General features: G+C 35.8%; 1 protein-coding gene across 4 annotated transcripts in view; it reads right to left on the bottom strand.

Annotated features, from left to right (window-relative positions):
* AKT3 (AKT serine/threonine kinase 3) overlaps positions 1-16,463 on the bottom strand; it is a 325,616-nt gene that overhangs the window by 67,547 nt on the left and 241,606 nt on the right. For all 4 annotated transcript variants that reach the window (XM_064276763.1, XM_064276765.1, XM_064276764.1 and 1 more), the window contains one exon: positions 2,657-2,779. In XM_064276763.1, the coding sequence (XP_064132833.1) occupies positions 2,657-2,779 (123 nt within the window). The remainder of the gene's footprint in view (positions 1-2,656; positions 2,780-16,463) is intronic.

The following is a 16,463-nucleotide window of genomic DNA, read 5'->3' on the forward strand; positions in this document are numbered from 1 at the left end:
CAAGCAACTTGTGTCCTTAATAAAACAAAATTTTAGATCATGTCCTACAGTGATAAATTAAGCCATCTTACTTTCTAAAGTGCAACAAAGGCTTTAGAAATATATTTTTTCCTATGAATACCAAGTTATTATGATATATGAACTGATAATATGTAAAACATTTTTAAATTAATGTGCATATGAGAAAAAGCTTTGCCTCCAATGGTAACTGGACAGCAGCACAGGGTACCAATGGACGGGGAAGTGCTGTTACCACTGTCATCTCAAATGGATTTGCATTTGAATAAAAACAAAGTAATTAATAATGACACCTGAGATAAAGTTTGAGACTGATCTCAAAGTGGAAACCTACATCAGTTTTTGATGATGCTTTTTAAATATAGGTGGTATAAATACAAATATATTTGAAACCTTCATCCTTTTATGTTCAACAGCTTTATCAGAATTTTGGGTTTACAAAGGTCTCTCAGAGTTAATCCAATGCATTCTCTCATCTAGATTTTATTTATACTCTAGAAATGGAGAATGATGTCATGGAAAGAACACTAGGCCTGGAGCTAGGGTTCTTGGGTTGCAATAATCTTCACTGTGCCACCAACTTGGTCCATCACTTTGAGTGAGCCATTTACTAGACTTCTAGGCTCCGATTTCCTCACCTGTAAAACATGGACCAGCTCTAAATTTCTGTGATTCTATCTAAAGGATCTCATTCTGTTATGCATAATCCTGTGCACTAGGGATAAAATAACACTTGTGCAAATTTTGAATGTTTGGCTTATTACATTACTGTATATGTATTTTTCTTGGTGTATACTCATATGGTTTCTGTATTAAGCCGTACCATTTACTTAGACCTTTAAGTTAAAGCCATATTTTTAAAAAACAAACTTTGAGAGCGCTTAATTGTCTAGTGAAGTTTAGTGATCTCTGCATACTGCAACTACATGACTGGCATTTGTAAATAAAATAGGTACTTTCTATTACAGTTTAATAAATTTAGTCTAATTCCATTATCAGAAAGCGTAGGGAAAGAAACTCATATTTAATAACCTTCAATATACTAAGCAAATGATTCATTTAATAAGAACTGATTAATGGAGAATATTGATCAAGACCATCTCAATGATATCACTCCTTAATCTATACTGGAAATCAAATGAGCACTCTTTAGGCTAATAATCTGACCTTTCAGTTTTAAACATTCTAAATATGCTACTGAGTACTTCAAAATTATCCTTGTTTCCTTAACCCAGCCCCCCTGTCCCATCCTTCGTCTCCTTCCACCCTAAAAATAGGGATTCATGAAACACAAAGTGAGTCTGGGAAAGTGGGCTCAAGCAGAGAGCAGCCATTTCTATCATATTTGAAAATTCAATACACATTTTGCTGTGCCATATAACTAACTTCTTTTAAAAAATCCAGATGCAAGACATTTAAACATAAAAGGATTATTTCACCACCCAGATAAAAAGGATTATTTGACCATTCAGATATCTGATACAGGGATGCCGAAGTCTGCCAATATTCCTAGTTACAAAAAGCTTCATGGTTAAGTACAATCATACCATTGATTTGTATTCATCTCTAGCCCACTCTGGGATTTTTTTATAGGCAGTAATACATAGATATACCTCATTTTATATAAAACAGAATTTCATTAAAGTCATGTGTAACTTCTATTTGCAAATCAAATTATATTTTAAATAAGCTAATACTTGATAAATTCTGTGTTAAATTTTAATAGGTCAAGATGACTTACATGATTTACTTTTTAAGAAAGTAACATTTAGAATTTGTTCAAAATTTCTCATGGTACACACTTCTTTATTATGGCCAACCTAATTCAGAACAGTGTCATTAGTGTCATAAGAATTACTATTACCTTTTACGAACTACTCCAGGGCTCAGTAAACTACAGCCCATGTACCAAATCCAGTCTACTGCTTTTTTTGTAAATAAAGTTTTATTGGGATACAACCACACTCATTCATTTACATAATGTCTGGGGAGTAAAATGGCAGAGTTGAGACTGTACAGGCATATTTACTATGTAACCCGAAGGGTCTCAACAGAAAGGAACTTAGAAAAGCAAATTCACTATTAATGACTAAAAAATACTGTTTTTTAAATGTAAAGACAAAATAAATCAATGAAAGGCTATACTAAAATACTTTGATTTTTAAACCCATTAAAAAGTTTATACCAAAATCAAAATATTTTCCTTCCAACTAAGTAGTCTTATTTATTATAAAAGTTTCTTCACACGGTATTTCTTACAAGATGTTAGAATGTAATAAAGCAACTTAATTGTTTTTTAAAATAACACTTTGGAAGTTACATCTTGACGTTTAATCACATGTTTAACATTTCTAATTACAACCTTTACAGAAAAATGAACCTATTATTGGTAGATGATATTTGATCAGAGCAGTCGAGCAGAAATTATTCTGCACATCAGAAACTCGGACATAAAGGAAATACATACATATTGTGAATGCAATTTCCTGTCAAATGCAGTGACACACATTCTTAAACAGACCGCTTTTTTCCCAACTAAATCTGCTCTTCTCAAAACTGTGTAACTTTGTAATTACTTCATGTTGGTCCCTATAGTCTCCGCAAAAACAAATTTTGATTGCTTTTTTTTTTTTTTTACCTTGAGATCACGGTACACAATCTTTCCGGAATGTAGATAGTCCAAAGCAGAGACAATTTCTGCACCATAGAAACGTGTGCGGTCCTCAGAGAACACCCGCTCTCTCGACAAATGGAAAAACAGCTGCAAGGTAAACAGCAGGGACAGGATTGTAATAATTACTGAGTTAGTGGGGGAAATTAACACAAACATAAAACACCTCTCATCACCATATTGTGATGATGGATAGTGTACTCTCAGTGGACACCGAGCACTCTTAGACAGCAGCTGGCTTATCTTTTCCAGGTTTCCAAGGGGAAACTGCGAGCTGGTAAATCAGCGTTTTAATCAATATACCAATCTTGTTTAAGGCATTCTGCTTGCTACCCATTTAACCTTCAGTTTAGCAGAGGAAAAAAGTACGTATCATAAGACTGCATTTTCTCCTCACTATTTTTTTTTTATACCGTTGCTTCACTCTTTCAAGGATTTGGTATCGGGACATACTATTAAGTAGACACAAACTGAACTGTAATACTTTTTACCTTAATTGCTTGATTTACATTTGACTTCAAAACAGGACTAGTGATTTGCTGGAACTAATTTATGAGAACTTACTATATTCCATAATTTGACTGATCATAAAATCTTTTCAAGACTTCAATCATTGTTTTCCATGGTGAGAAACTGTAAGGCTTTTTTTACTTTATTTTAGTAATGCCCAAAAATAGACTGAGATCTTCCATTGTTTCCATTACAGTTCTCAACATCTGTTACTTTTCTATTTCCAACAAGAATTAACTATGACTCCAACCTTTCCTCCTGCAGTCATTTAAAACTATAAGCCAATCCATTTCCTGGGTAACCACTTAAAAGATATGCCATTCAACAGTCAACAAATGTTACTGGGTGCTCACTGTGACCAAGCACCCAGCTCTTTATTTAGGATAGCTCTTCAATGAAGAGCCTGCGTACCTCATCTCTCAGCCCAACAATGTACATGAGCACGGAGCAGGTTTCAGCACCATGAACTGACTACTGACCGGTGTTGTACTATTTCACTCTATGAAGGGATCTACCAAGAACAATGAAGGATTGTTTAAAGTGCCAAGTACACCATTGGGCGCCATGGTCAGTACTCAATACATGTGATTAAAGACATGAGTCAATTACTCTGTGTACCCTGGACTACAAGATCAGAATTTAACTGTCTTCCATGCTCCTACGGTTATCTCCAAGACATCAGGGTCAGCCAAGATTTGTTCCAGACACACCAAATCAGAATTCCAAGTAACATAAAACAGGTGTCCTACAGATTCTTCCTTACCCTTTCCCACCTCCACCCTCCACTTAATTTATGCCTAACAGTCTATCATTGTTTTCAAATAAACTTCTTGCATGACCCATAAAAATGAATCATCTATTACCAAAAAAAATTAGTTCAGCATTACCTAAAAACTAAAATATATGGCAGATAGTCTCTAAACTTTAACTGATCTCTAAAAAGTTGTCATATTTTATTAAATCTAAAATGATATTGATCAGGACTGTATCATTAATTTATATAACATGAAGAAAAAAATGTTATCGATTGAAACGATGACACACCATCAATATAAAATTCTGATTAAAAAATGTGAAATGTGTCTAAAAAAGGATGAATTACAGTACACCAAAAATCAAATAAATTTAATTAATTGCTCAGGGATATTTGTCAAAATTCATTCATTTCATATAGACAACTATATACTATTAATGTACTATTAATGAGGACAGGGCATAGAAGCAACTATGAATGATCAGTAAAACCATTCAGGAAAATTTCTGGGTCAAAATAATTTCTCCATGCTTTATACAAAATATTACTAACTTTGATTAAGGAGGCTCTCTCTTACGTAGATTTATAGTAATCTTCTAAAGAGATATAAACAGTGGGTTAAAACTCACTGCCATCGAGTCTAGCAGCCCTACAGGACAGAGTAAAACTGCCCCAAAGAGTTTCCAAGGAGCGGTTGGTGGATTCGAACTGCTGACCTTTTGGTTAACAGCTGAATGCATAACCACTGCGCCATAGTGGTTAGGTTTCTAAGTTTTCTTAAAAGATTGTTAAGCCTACTATCCACTCATCTACTTTAGGATATGGATCCTCCCCAGAACAATATAATACATGCAGGATTCTAAATCTTTCTTAGGTAATAAATCCTCAATTTGTCTGCAGGCCAATTACTATAAAACTATCAGATAAAAAAGTGCATTTAAGGAGAAGAATTCTATTTCTCATTCTGCTGACATCTAATATTTACCCCTACTACTTTATGGAATTTATTCTTGTTAAGATAATCAAAAACCTCACAATTACCAAATCACTGATCTATTTACAGTCCCCACCCTTACCTCCTTGTTCTGGAGCTGAGACCATAACTAGCACTGTCCTCTCTTTCTAGAATCAGGTTCCTTGGCTTTGCTAATAGAACTCTCTCCTGATTTTCTTCCTAACTCTCTAGATAATCCTTCTCAATTTCAACCTTAGCTTTGAACTCAGTTTTCAATGCAGCACTCAATTACTGTACTGGGTATGGAGAAGGGAAAAAGAGGGGATAGAGTGGTGACTGGGACATAATTCCTGCCCTTTAAGGAACTCCAACCCAGTGAAGGAGACATGTGTATAAATAAAAAGCAAGAGGACTGTGATACAGTTTATAACTCAGATATTAAAAATGCTTTGGAGGCAAAGTGTGATTAACTTCCAGTAGGATTATTTGGGGAGACTTCACAAATAAGGTAATATATCTCCCTTAAGTTTTAAAAGATGGGATTTTCAAAAGTGGAGAAGGTAAAATATGAAAGTAAGGGAAGTACAAAAGATCGCTTCTCAAGTTCTTATTCATCTTTGTTTCTAACAGAATCTAGTGCAGTACCTGCACAAAATAATAAATAAATGTTTGCAGAAAAAAAACTAATTCTAAAGGGAAAACAACCCCAGCAATGGCAAGGAAACACATGGGAAATACATAATGTAAGAAGCAGAAAAAAAGAATGTATTAACAGGGTGATGATAGGACTTAAAGGAAAAGAGGAGACCAGACTGTTTAGGGCCTTCATTGTCAGGATAATGAGTCAGAACTTTGTTCTGTAGAGAAGGGAACATCAAGGAGTTTGCGGTTAAAAATAAATAAACAAAACTGAACTCTAGCATAATTTTAAAAAGGCAATTCTGGCAGCAATTGGAGAATCAACTAAAAGGATCTGAGACTGCAGTCTGGTAAACAATTCATCAAGTACAACAAAAACACAGCTACTGAGCATCCATTCAGTGCTAGCTGCTGTGAAAAGCTGCAGACACAATAACGAGGAGGAAACTGCACCATTCCTCAACGATATCGCTATTGGGGAGAATAGCCAGACACATTAACAACTCAACTAAAAATATGGTAACTATTTTAAAATAGTGAGCACATTTAAAGAAGTGAATAAGTATGTTTGGCAATATCAGAAGCTACCTTTGAGCTGGATAAGAGCTTCCTAGAGTCGTTCACCTAGGGTGGGAGTAAAGGCATTTCAAGACATTTCCAGAGGGAACTGGCCTGCAGAATTTGGGCCAAGGGAGAGAGCAATATTGTTGAGGTTTCCGTATGGTTAGCTGAGTAGATGCAGCTGCCGAGACTATAGAAGAAAAGAAAGGGGATGGAGATAGAGACGTAATGGGTTTTAACCCATCGACTTGTAAACAAGCATTGACAACACAGCCTTGAAACTATGGGTTCCAGGGTACAGAAATAGATATGGAGTTATTTATGTGAAGGATATAGTTAAAACTAAGGAAGCGCAATATAGTGCAAGAATTCAGTAGGAACTGAAAAGAGAGCTAAGGTCAGAATCTAAGGGTGCCATTACACTTAAGACCAGGAAAAAGAAGCACTGCATAATACTGACATAGAGTTCTCAAAAAAGAAGTCCAAAAGGAAACAAGAACACAGTATTTTAGAGGCCAAGGTAAAAGAAAGTTTCAGCAAATAAGTTGACTGGACTTAAGAATTCGGTCAGTTGTCACCCTTTCAGGGAAAAGGTGTCATGTGAGAAGCAAATGTGAGGTAAAGACAGAAAAAGAAGATAATTACGTCAGGAAAAATGAACAAGAGGAGGCAAATATTATTCAAACAGAAGACTTTTGCTGCAAGATATTAAATGATGCTTTCAGGAAAACTTCTACAAGAAATTAAGAGATACTAAAAAACTACAATTCATACAGAACAGACACACAAATTAAAGATCAATGAAATCCAGTACCAAGAAACTGGTTATTTTATATTATAAGAATTTAACAAATGATAAGTTGATAATGACAGTGAGAGGATAAAAAGTACATGAATAAAATGACTACTGAATAAATGTTGCTATGATAATTGCTTAACTTTAGAGAAAAATAAAATTGTGTATCTCGTACCATAAAATTTCAAGCATAATTAACAGTTAAATATAATATACAAACTAATATTTTAAAAAACTAGAAGAAAATACAAAAGAAATAGTTACTGGATATCATGATAAAGAATGAATTTCTAAGTAGAAAAGAAAAGGAACCAGGAAAAAAAAAAACTGGTAGAACTATGTGAAATAACAAAAATATATATAAAATTATTTATAAGAAATATGACAAAGAGCTCATATCTTTAATATATAAAGAAATAATATGAAAAATAAAATGTTACCTTCTGCCCTGAACAACTGCACAGAAATAAAACAATGGAAATAAATACTGGACAAATTATATATTAGATATGGGACAACAGGCAGTGTAGGACCATGACCCCTCTGAGAATGGAAACAAACAAGGTAAGCCCTACAGCCATCCCACCTTCTTTTCACGAGTACTTTCTGGAACACTATGCAGGAAAGGAAATCCCAAGCAAAACTCAGAGGTCTCGATGCTGGATGGAAAATATCAAATTTTGAAAAGGGTGAGGTGGATGGCATTTGCAGGGAGAGCACCAGAGAAAAACAAGCTATACAATCTGCAGAGCTGGATCTGATGCTAAATACTAAGCAGCGCATCTATATGGCTAAACTTCCTGCGTACAAGCGGAGAAGGAACGGGGAGCTGCATGTCAAATCATTTCCAGAGCTCACGCAGAGCTTACAGGTGTTCGACTTCTGACCAGAGCAGAGATTCATCAACGAACAACCAGGTACACAGCAGATGCCTCAAAAGAGTCAGAGAAAAAGTGAAACCTACACTGAAAAAGCTAACAAACGATATTGTAAAATATCAGTTAGATATGCAAATGATCTAACTAGCTGCCAGAACACAGTCTAAAACTCTTTGAAGGAAGACAACAAAATCCAGAAAATCAACAATGTAAAGTTCAAATTGTCTAGCACCCAATCAACAATTTTCACACATGAAAAGATGCAAGAAAATGTGGTCCGCAACCAAAAGAAAAAATCGGTCATTTGAAAGAAACCAAAAAAATGAAAGACATGATAGAATTAGTACAGTACATAAGCTTGAAGATGAGAGAAACGTAAAATAAAAATAGAAACAAATGGAATTTCTAGAGATAAAAGATAAATTCTCTAAAATGAAAAACTTACTAAACTCGAGAGTAACAATAGTTTAGACACTGAAAGAGAAAAGACCAGTGAACATGAAGGCATAGCAACAGAAACTGCACAAAGTTCAAGTGAAAGGAAGGGGGGAAAAATAGCCCTAGTGAACTGTTAGAATCTAGGAGTCAAATATATGTATATCTACAGTACCTGCAAGAGGGGTGGGGAAGGGCACATTTGTGACCCAACACTTGAAAATTTCCAAAATAGGTTGGAAATGACAAATACACAGATACAAGAATCCCAACAAACCTGAACAGGATAAAAATTACAAACATGTGGGCATGCTCAAAACATAACAAGTCATAGTATATTCAAATTTCTGAAAAACCAGTGATAAACAGAAAATCTTTATAACATTCTGAGTTAAAAAAAAAAAAAAAGACATTACCATAAGGAGCCCTGGTGCCACAATGGTTAAGCACTCAGCTGCTGACTGAAAACTCAGTGGTCAAACCCACAGGAGGCTCAGTGGGAAAACAGTCCTGGTGATCTGCTCCCATAAAGATTACAGCCTACAAAAGGCTATGGAGCAGTTCTACTCTGTCCTACAGGGTCACCATAAGTTGAAATCGACTTGATGGCACACAACAACAACAATTATGTACAGAGATAAAAAAAAAAAAAAAACAAGAGAATATGCCTGGACTTCTTCACCCAGACAATATAAGTAAGAGGACATTGTAAAATTTTAAGTCCAAGTTGCTGAAAGAAAAAACGTAGCCTAAAAATCAGATTCAGTGAAAATATCCAGCAACAACAAAAAAAGATTAGACATTTCTTATTTGACAGTAATTGAGTAACAGACACCAGATTTACATTCCCTTCTTCATTCAAAACACATGAAACAAGGATTTTTTTTTTTTTTTTAACATTAAACATTAGAGAAAAGCCTAAAAGCAGCCAGAGGGAAGAGAAACAAACATTAAACACAAATGAACGAAGATAAAAATGAAGGCAGACTTCCTGTCAGAAGCTATGCAGGTCAGAAGACAGTAGAGTGACACCTTAGTAACAGTGAAAGATAAAACTAGCAAACTACTGTTCAATACCTAGCTAAAATATCTTTTGAAAAATCATAGCAAAATAAAACCTTTTCCAGAAAGATAAAAGGTTAGAAAATTCATCACCAGAAAAACTGCACTATAAGGAATGTTCAAGGTTATGTTTAAGCTGAAGGAAAATGATACCAGATAGACTACTGAATCTATAAAGGTAAAGAGACTAGAAATGATTATCAATTACATGGGCAAATAACAATTTTCTTATGTTTTAAATCTCTTTAAAGTATAATTGGCTGTTTAAAACAAAAATTACAATGCATCATGGGATTTATAGCATACATAGAAATAAAATGTATGATAACAACAGTTTAAAGACTGGAACTGGGAAAAGGGTACCGGTGAAAGGATCTTACAACACATACAAGGGGTATAATATATGTGAAGCGCTATAACATGAATATAAAATGTGTTAAAAATGAGTTTGTCCCACAAAGAAAACTGCAGCTTCAAAAAAATTACTGATTCTACCAAACATTTAAAAAAAAAAAAAATTTATGCAAATTCTTCCAGAAAACAGAAGGGAAATACTTCCCAGGACATTATATGAAGCCAGGAATATCTTAATACAATACCATACAAAAACACTACATGAAGAGAAAAGTAGAGATCAATATCCCTCATAATCAGAGATATAAAAAACCTTAGGCAGCAGAGTACAGGGACCCTAGAAAAAAGGAAAAAATACAGTGATGACTATAATTGCCCCAGCTTGCTGTCTGGGCAGAGTGTCCTGGTGGCAGCAAAGGGAGGAAAAACTGAAACAGAGCCTGTTGGTATTCCTGAGGTCAGACTTTGGGGAGATGATAGTACCCAAGATTCATGAGACAGAAAATCAGAGAAAGGATCTACAAAGACAGAGAACTCCAGATATCTGCAATGGACTACCTTTGGGTTTCACTGAGTTTCATTACCAAATCAAATCCAACAATACATATAGAGGAGAATACATCATGACTAAGGGTTAATCCCACGAAGACTACAGCCTTCAGTTTGGATTACACCTCAACATTTAAAAAAAAATTTCTCACAACTGGACCAATAAGCACCATGATAAATGGAGAAAATACTGAAGTTGTCAAGGATTTCATTTTCCTAGGATCCACAATCAACACCCATGGAAGCAGCAGTCAAGAAATCAAACTAAGTATTGCACTGGGCAAATCTGCAGCAGAAGACCTCTCGTAAGTGTTAAAAAGCAAAGATGTCACCTTGAGGACTAAGGTGCGCCTGGCCCAAGCCGTGGTGTTTTCAATCACCTCATATGCATGCAAAAGCTGGACAATGAATAAGGAAGGCTGAAGAAGAATTGATGCCTTTGAATTATGGAGTTGGTAAAGAATACTGAATAGACCATGGACTGCCAAAGAATGAGCAAATGTGTCTCGGATGGAGTACAGCCAGAATGCTCCTTAGAAGTGAGGATGCTGAGGCTTCCTCTCACGTACTTTGGACATATTTTCAGGAGGGACCAATCCCTGGAAAAGTACATCATGCTTGGTAAAGTGTCAGCAAAAAAGACGATGACCCTCAATGAGATGGACCGACACAGTGGCTGCAACAATGGACTCAAACATAACAATGATCGTGAGGATGGCGCAGGACTGGGTAGTGTTTTGTCCTCTTGTACGTAAAAACCCGTTGCTGTTGAGTAGATTCTGACTCATAACAACCCTACAGGACAACAAAACTGCCCCAGAGAGTTTCCAAGGAGCGTCTGCCAGATTTGAGCTGCCAACCTTTTGGTTAGCAGCCATAGCACTTAGTCATTATGCCATCAAGGTTTCTCTCTTGTATATAGGGTCGCTGTAAGTGGAAACTGACTCAACAGCTACTAACAACAACAATCCCAGGAAGAGCAATTTAATGTAAAAAAGTCAATCGATGTAACTTACCGTGTTAACAGACTAAAAAAAAGTAAAACCCCTATCATCTTAATTGCAGCAGAAAAAGGTTTTTAAAAAAGTCAGTGTCCACTGACAATAAATACTCTTAGTAAACAGGAGAGAACTAAATCAATCTGATAAAGGGCATATATGAAAAACTTACAGCTAACATTACACTTACCATATTTTTACACAAATAACGTGCACCTTCTATATTTGCCAACTGCATCCTCTCCCCATGAGACATTTGTTAAGCGTGATATGCTAATTTTTTAACAGCAACATGTAAAAAATGGGCATAGTGGCGATTATGAAAATCTCTCGCAGGGAGAAGGCACGGTTGGCAAACGTAGAAGATGTGTGTCATTTGCGTAAAAATATGGTAGTAATGAAAGACTGAATTCTTTCCCCTAACACTGAGAAGCAGCCTTGGTTGCACAGTGGTTAAGTGCTCGGCGATAACTAAAAGGTTGGCCGTCTGAATCCATCAGCCACTCCTTGGAAACCCTACGGGGCAACTCTATTCTGTCCGATAGGGTTGCTATGAGTCAGGGTCGACTTGACGGCAATAAGCATTGAGAACAAAAACAACGATGTTCACCACTTCGACACTGTACTAGAGCTTCTAGCCAGTGAAATGAGGCACACGTAAACAGACACCTAACAAATAAATGCCATACGGATTGAAAAAGGAGTAAAATTGCCTTTATTCGCAGATAGCAAGTTGTCTGCACAGAAAACCCTAAGAAATACACACACAAAAAGGTACCAGAATTAGTTTGTGAGTTTACAGAGGACAAGGGATACAAAATGGAAACACAAATATCAACTGTATTCGAATATGCTAGCAACAAACAATTGGAAAAGGAGAAAAATAGGAATATGTAAGGATAAATTTGAAAAAAGTTTGCAAAGCCTGTACGATGGAAACTACAAAGCATTTCAACAGAAATTAGATGAGACAGAGAGAGATACCGTGTTCACGGATCAGAAGGCTCAATATTATAAAAATGCCAACTGTCACCAAACTGATCTATAGACTCAATGCATTCTAATCTAATCTAGGCTTTTTTTTTTTTTAAAAAAAATTAGACGCCGATACTAAAATTTATATGGAAATGCAAAGGACCTAGAGGAGCCAAAATGAGTACAAAGGAGTACAAAGTTCTTGCTGATTTTAAGACATGCACTAAAGTCACTGGAATCAAGGCTGTGCGGCATTGGTATAATGAGAGACATAAGGTCAATAACAGTCCAGAAACAGAACTACGCATGTATGGCAAACTGATTTCCAACAGAGGATGCCGAGATCATTCGATAGAAGGAATGAACAGCTTTTTCAACAAAAGATGCTGGAATAAGCAAATATGCATTTGGGGGAAAAATAAATCTAAATATGTATCTTAAAGCATACATAAAAATTAACTTGAAATGGAGCACAAACCTAAGCATGGTAGGCAAAACTACAAAACTTTTAGAAGAAACTATAATACAAAGTAAGTGTGACCTAGAGAAGAAAAAGATTTCTTAGATAAGAAATGACAAAAACTGACGAACAGGACTTCAAAATTAAAAACTTCTGGTCCTCAAAAGATACCCCGGAGAAATTGAGAAAGCAAGCTACAGTGTGAAGAAGCTTTTATTTTCTTTTTAATAAATTCTATTTTTAGAGCAGTTTTAGGTTTACAAAAAAATTGTGCAGAGAGTACAAAGTTCCTATATATCCACCCCTCCACACACAAGCATTGTTTCTATTAACATCTTGCATTCCTATGGTACATTTGTTATAATTAATGAAACAATATTGATACATTATTGTAATCAGCTGAAGTCCACCATTTGCATTAGGGTTCACGCCTTATCCAATCCTGTGAGTTTTGACAAATCCACAATTATCTACGTCCCTCATTCTAACAGCACACAGAACAGCTTCACGCCCTAACAATGCCCTGTGCTCCACCTATTCATCCCTTCCTCCTACCCCTGAGCTTCTGGCAACCGTTGATCTTTTTATTCTTTTGCCTGTTCCTGAATGTCTTCTAGTTGGAATCACACAGTATGTAGCTTTTTCAGAGTGTCTTCTTTCACTTAGCAATATACATTTAAAGGCCTTTTACATCTTTTTGTGGCTTGATAGCTCATTTATTTTTAATGCTGAATAATACTCCATTTTATGGATGTACCAGTTTATTCACTCACCTATTGAAGGCTATGTCGGTTGCTTCCAATTTTGGGCAATTATGAATAAAGCTGCTATAAACATTCGTGTCCAGGATTTTATGTGGGCGTACGTTTTCAACTCACATGGATAAATACTTAAGAGCACGGCTGCTGGGGAGTAGAAGCCTATGTTTAGGTGTGTAAGAAACTGCTAGGCTGTCTTCCAAAGGGGCTGCACCATCCTGTGTTTCCACCAGCAATGGATGGGAGCTCCTGCTGCTCCAAAGCTTCCCGCTCCGCCAGTACTGGTTTTCTCAGTGTTCTGGATTTTAGCTGTTCTGATATGTTTGTAAGGTGGCCTGGTGGCACAGTAGTTAAGCGCTCAGATGCTAACTAAATGGTTGGCAGTTTGAACCTACCAGCCAGTCCACGGGAGAAAAAAGTGGCAGTCTGCCTCCACAAAGATTTACAAGCTTTGAAACCTCATGGAGCTGTTAGAACTGACTTGATTTTTTAAAAATTTTTGTTATTTAATACATTTGTAATGGTATCTCACTGTTCTTTTAACTTGCTAATCCCTAATGACATGTTGAATATCTTGTCATATGCTTCTTTTCCTTAGTGAGGTTCTCTTGAAATCTTTTGCCCATTTTGTAACTGGGCTGTTCGTTTTATTGAGCTTTAAGAGTTCTTTATATATCTTGGATACAAGTCCTTTATCAAATGTGTGTTTTCCAAGTATTTCTCCCAGTCTGTGGCATGTCTTTCCATACTCTTAATAATGTCTTTCACAGAGCAGAAATTTCTGATTTTACTGAAGCCCTACTTACCAATTTTTTCTTTTATGGATTGTGCCTTTGATGTTGTATCTAAAGATCATCACTATACCCAAGTCCACCTAGGTTTGCAGAAACTTTTCTTAACACATATATTTGGCAAAGTATTTGTAACCAGAATATACAAAGATACCATGCAAATTCAACAATAAGATAAACAACCTAATTAATGCATCAGCCAAATATTTGAACAGATAATTCACAAAAAAGTATGCAAATGGCCGGTAAGTATGTGAACCAATGTTTAGTATCACCGTAATCAGAGAAATGCAACTTAACACCACAGTAAGATACTTCTACCTACTCACTAACTCACTAGAATGGCTAAAATTAAAAAGACAGACCACACCAAGGGTTGGTGAAGCTGTGAAGTAACTGGAACTCCCAGAACACTGCCGCTGGGAATGGAAAATGACCCAACTACTTTGCTAAACAGTTTTAGAGTTTCTTCAAATGTAAACATCTGTTTACACTGATCTCAACAATTCTACTCCTAAATTTTTAATCATGTGAAAAGAAAATGCATGTTCATATAAAAACTTGTACATGAAAACGCATACCAGCTTTACTCATATTAGGTAGTAACTGGAAAGTCCAAACATACATCACTAGCAAGAAAGATTAACAGTGTCATAACCATATAATGAATCCTACTTAGTAATAAAAGGAACAAACTACTGAGAAATGCAATGAAATGGATGAATCTCAAACACATTATGCTGAGCAAAGGAAGCAGACACAAAGAGTAAATACTGTCTGATTCCATTCTATGAAATTTTACCAAGCGTAAATCAAATGTTTAGTGTCAGAAGGCAGATTAAACATTGCCTAGGGTGAGCGTACAGGGAGTGGGGAGATAGGAATTGACTGAAGACAGGCAATTCGGAATTTTTCGAGGTGATGGAAATGTCTATATCTTTATTGTGATGGGGACAACGTATGTATATTTGTCGCTGAACTATACAATAAGTGCATTTCGTTACATGTAAAGTATACCTAAATAAACTTGATTTAAACAAAGGAAACAATATAAATGTTCAATAATTTGGAAAGGATTTAATAAATTATAAGTACATAATGAATTACTCACCACCCAGAGACTTCTAGACAACTAGTACATGAACGAAACGTGCCCAGTCCTGCGCCAAATGCAACAAACTTTCCCAAGATGTTCACGATCGTTGGTATGCTCAAGTCCACTGCTGCAGCCACTGCGTAATTTGAGCGCCTTCCGTATTAGGGAGCTTCCAGCATTATATCGGACAATATTCTGTTGTGATCCATAGATTTTTTTCACTGGCTAAATTTTGGGAGTAGATCACCAGGGTTTTCTTATTAGTCTGTCTTTCTCTGGAAGCGCCACTGAAACCTGTCCACCATGGGTGACCCTGCTGGTAACTGAAATACTGGTGGCATAGCTCCCACCACCACAGCAACACGTAAGACACACAGTACAACAAAATGACAGACGGGTGATTGCTAACTGGTGAGACTTAGAGTGGTTTTCATCTTCTGCTTTATACCTTGGAAATTACTTCTAATTATTTGTTTAATATAAAAAAAAAAATTTTTTTTTATATGCATTTCTTAAAACACTATGCTCTCCTTAAACGGAGAGACCACCTGTCCTGTTCATACAATATACTGAGCACATAGCACAGTGGCTGGCTTAAGCAAGCAGTCAATAAACATTTTTTCAATTGAGCTGAAATAACTTTATGGCTTTTTAAAGTTCCCTGCAGTAAACATTTATTGTTACTTTTATAATAATAAAAAAAAATCATTTAAAGGTTTCAAATAAATGTACTGTAAACCCATGTACTGATTTAGGCTTATGACAAATTTAAGGATGCATTAATTTTTTTTTTTTTCCTAGGCAGAGGCACAGGGAAAGGAGAAAGACCATGAAAGTATTCTTTATCTTTGCATCTTCAATACCATGCCTAGTATATGGGACATGTTATGTGCTTAATGAATATGTATTGCAAAGAATACAGTTAAATTCAAAATACATCCCAAAAGAATCATTTATAATGAAAATTAGGCTTAAAGCTTTGAAGGTAAAATACTTTTATTAAAGGCATAAACGTTATATACAATAACTGAATAAACTTTGATTTGCTGCTCATGCAGGGAAGAAGCATATCGTTAAGTTCTGTCAAACAGAGGCTACATGTTCTCTTTCTTTTCTGTGTTGTGCTTAGCTATCCTGTAGGAATACAGCAATGCAAGCAGATTATCTTTAACATTAAATATACAAGTCTATCTCATCACCTAC

This window comes from Loxodonta africana, chromosome 25 (assembly GCF_030014295.1).
Source record: "Loxodonta africana isolate mLoxAfr1 chromosome 25, mLoxAfr1.hap2, whole genome shotgun sequence".
NCBI lineage: Eukaryota > Metazoa > Chordata > Mammalia > Proboscidea > Elephantidae > Loxodonta > Loxodonta africana.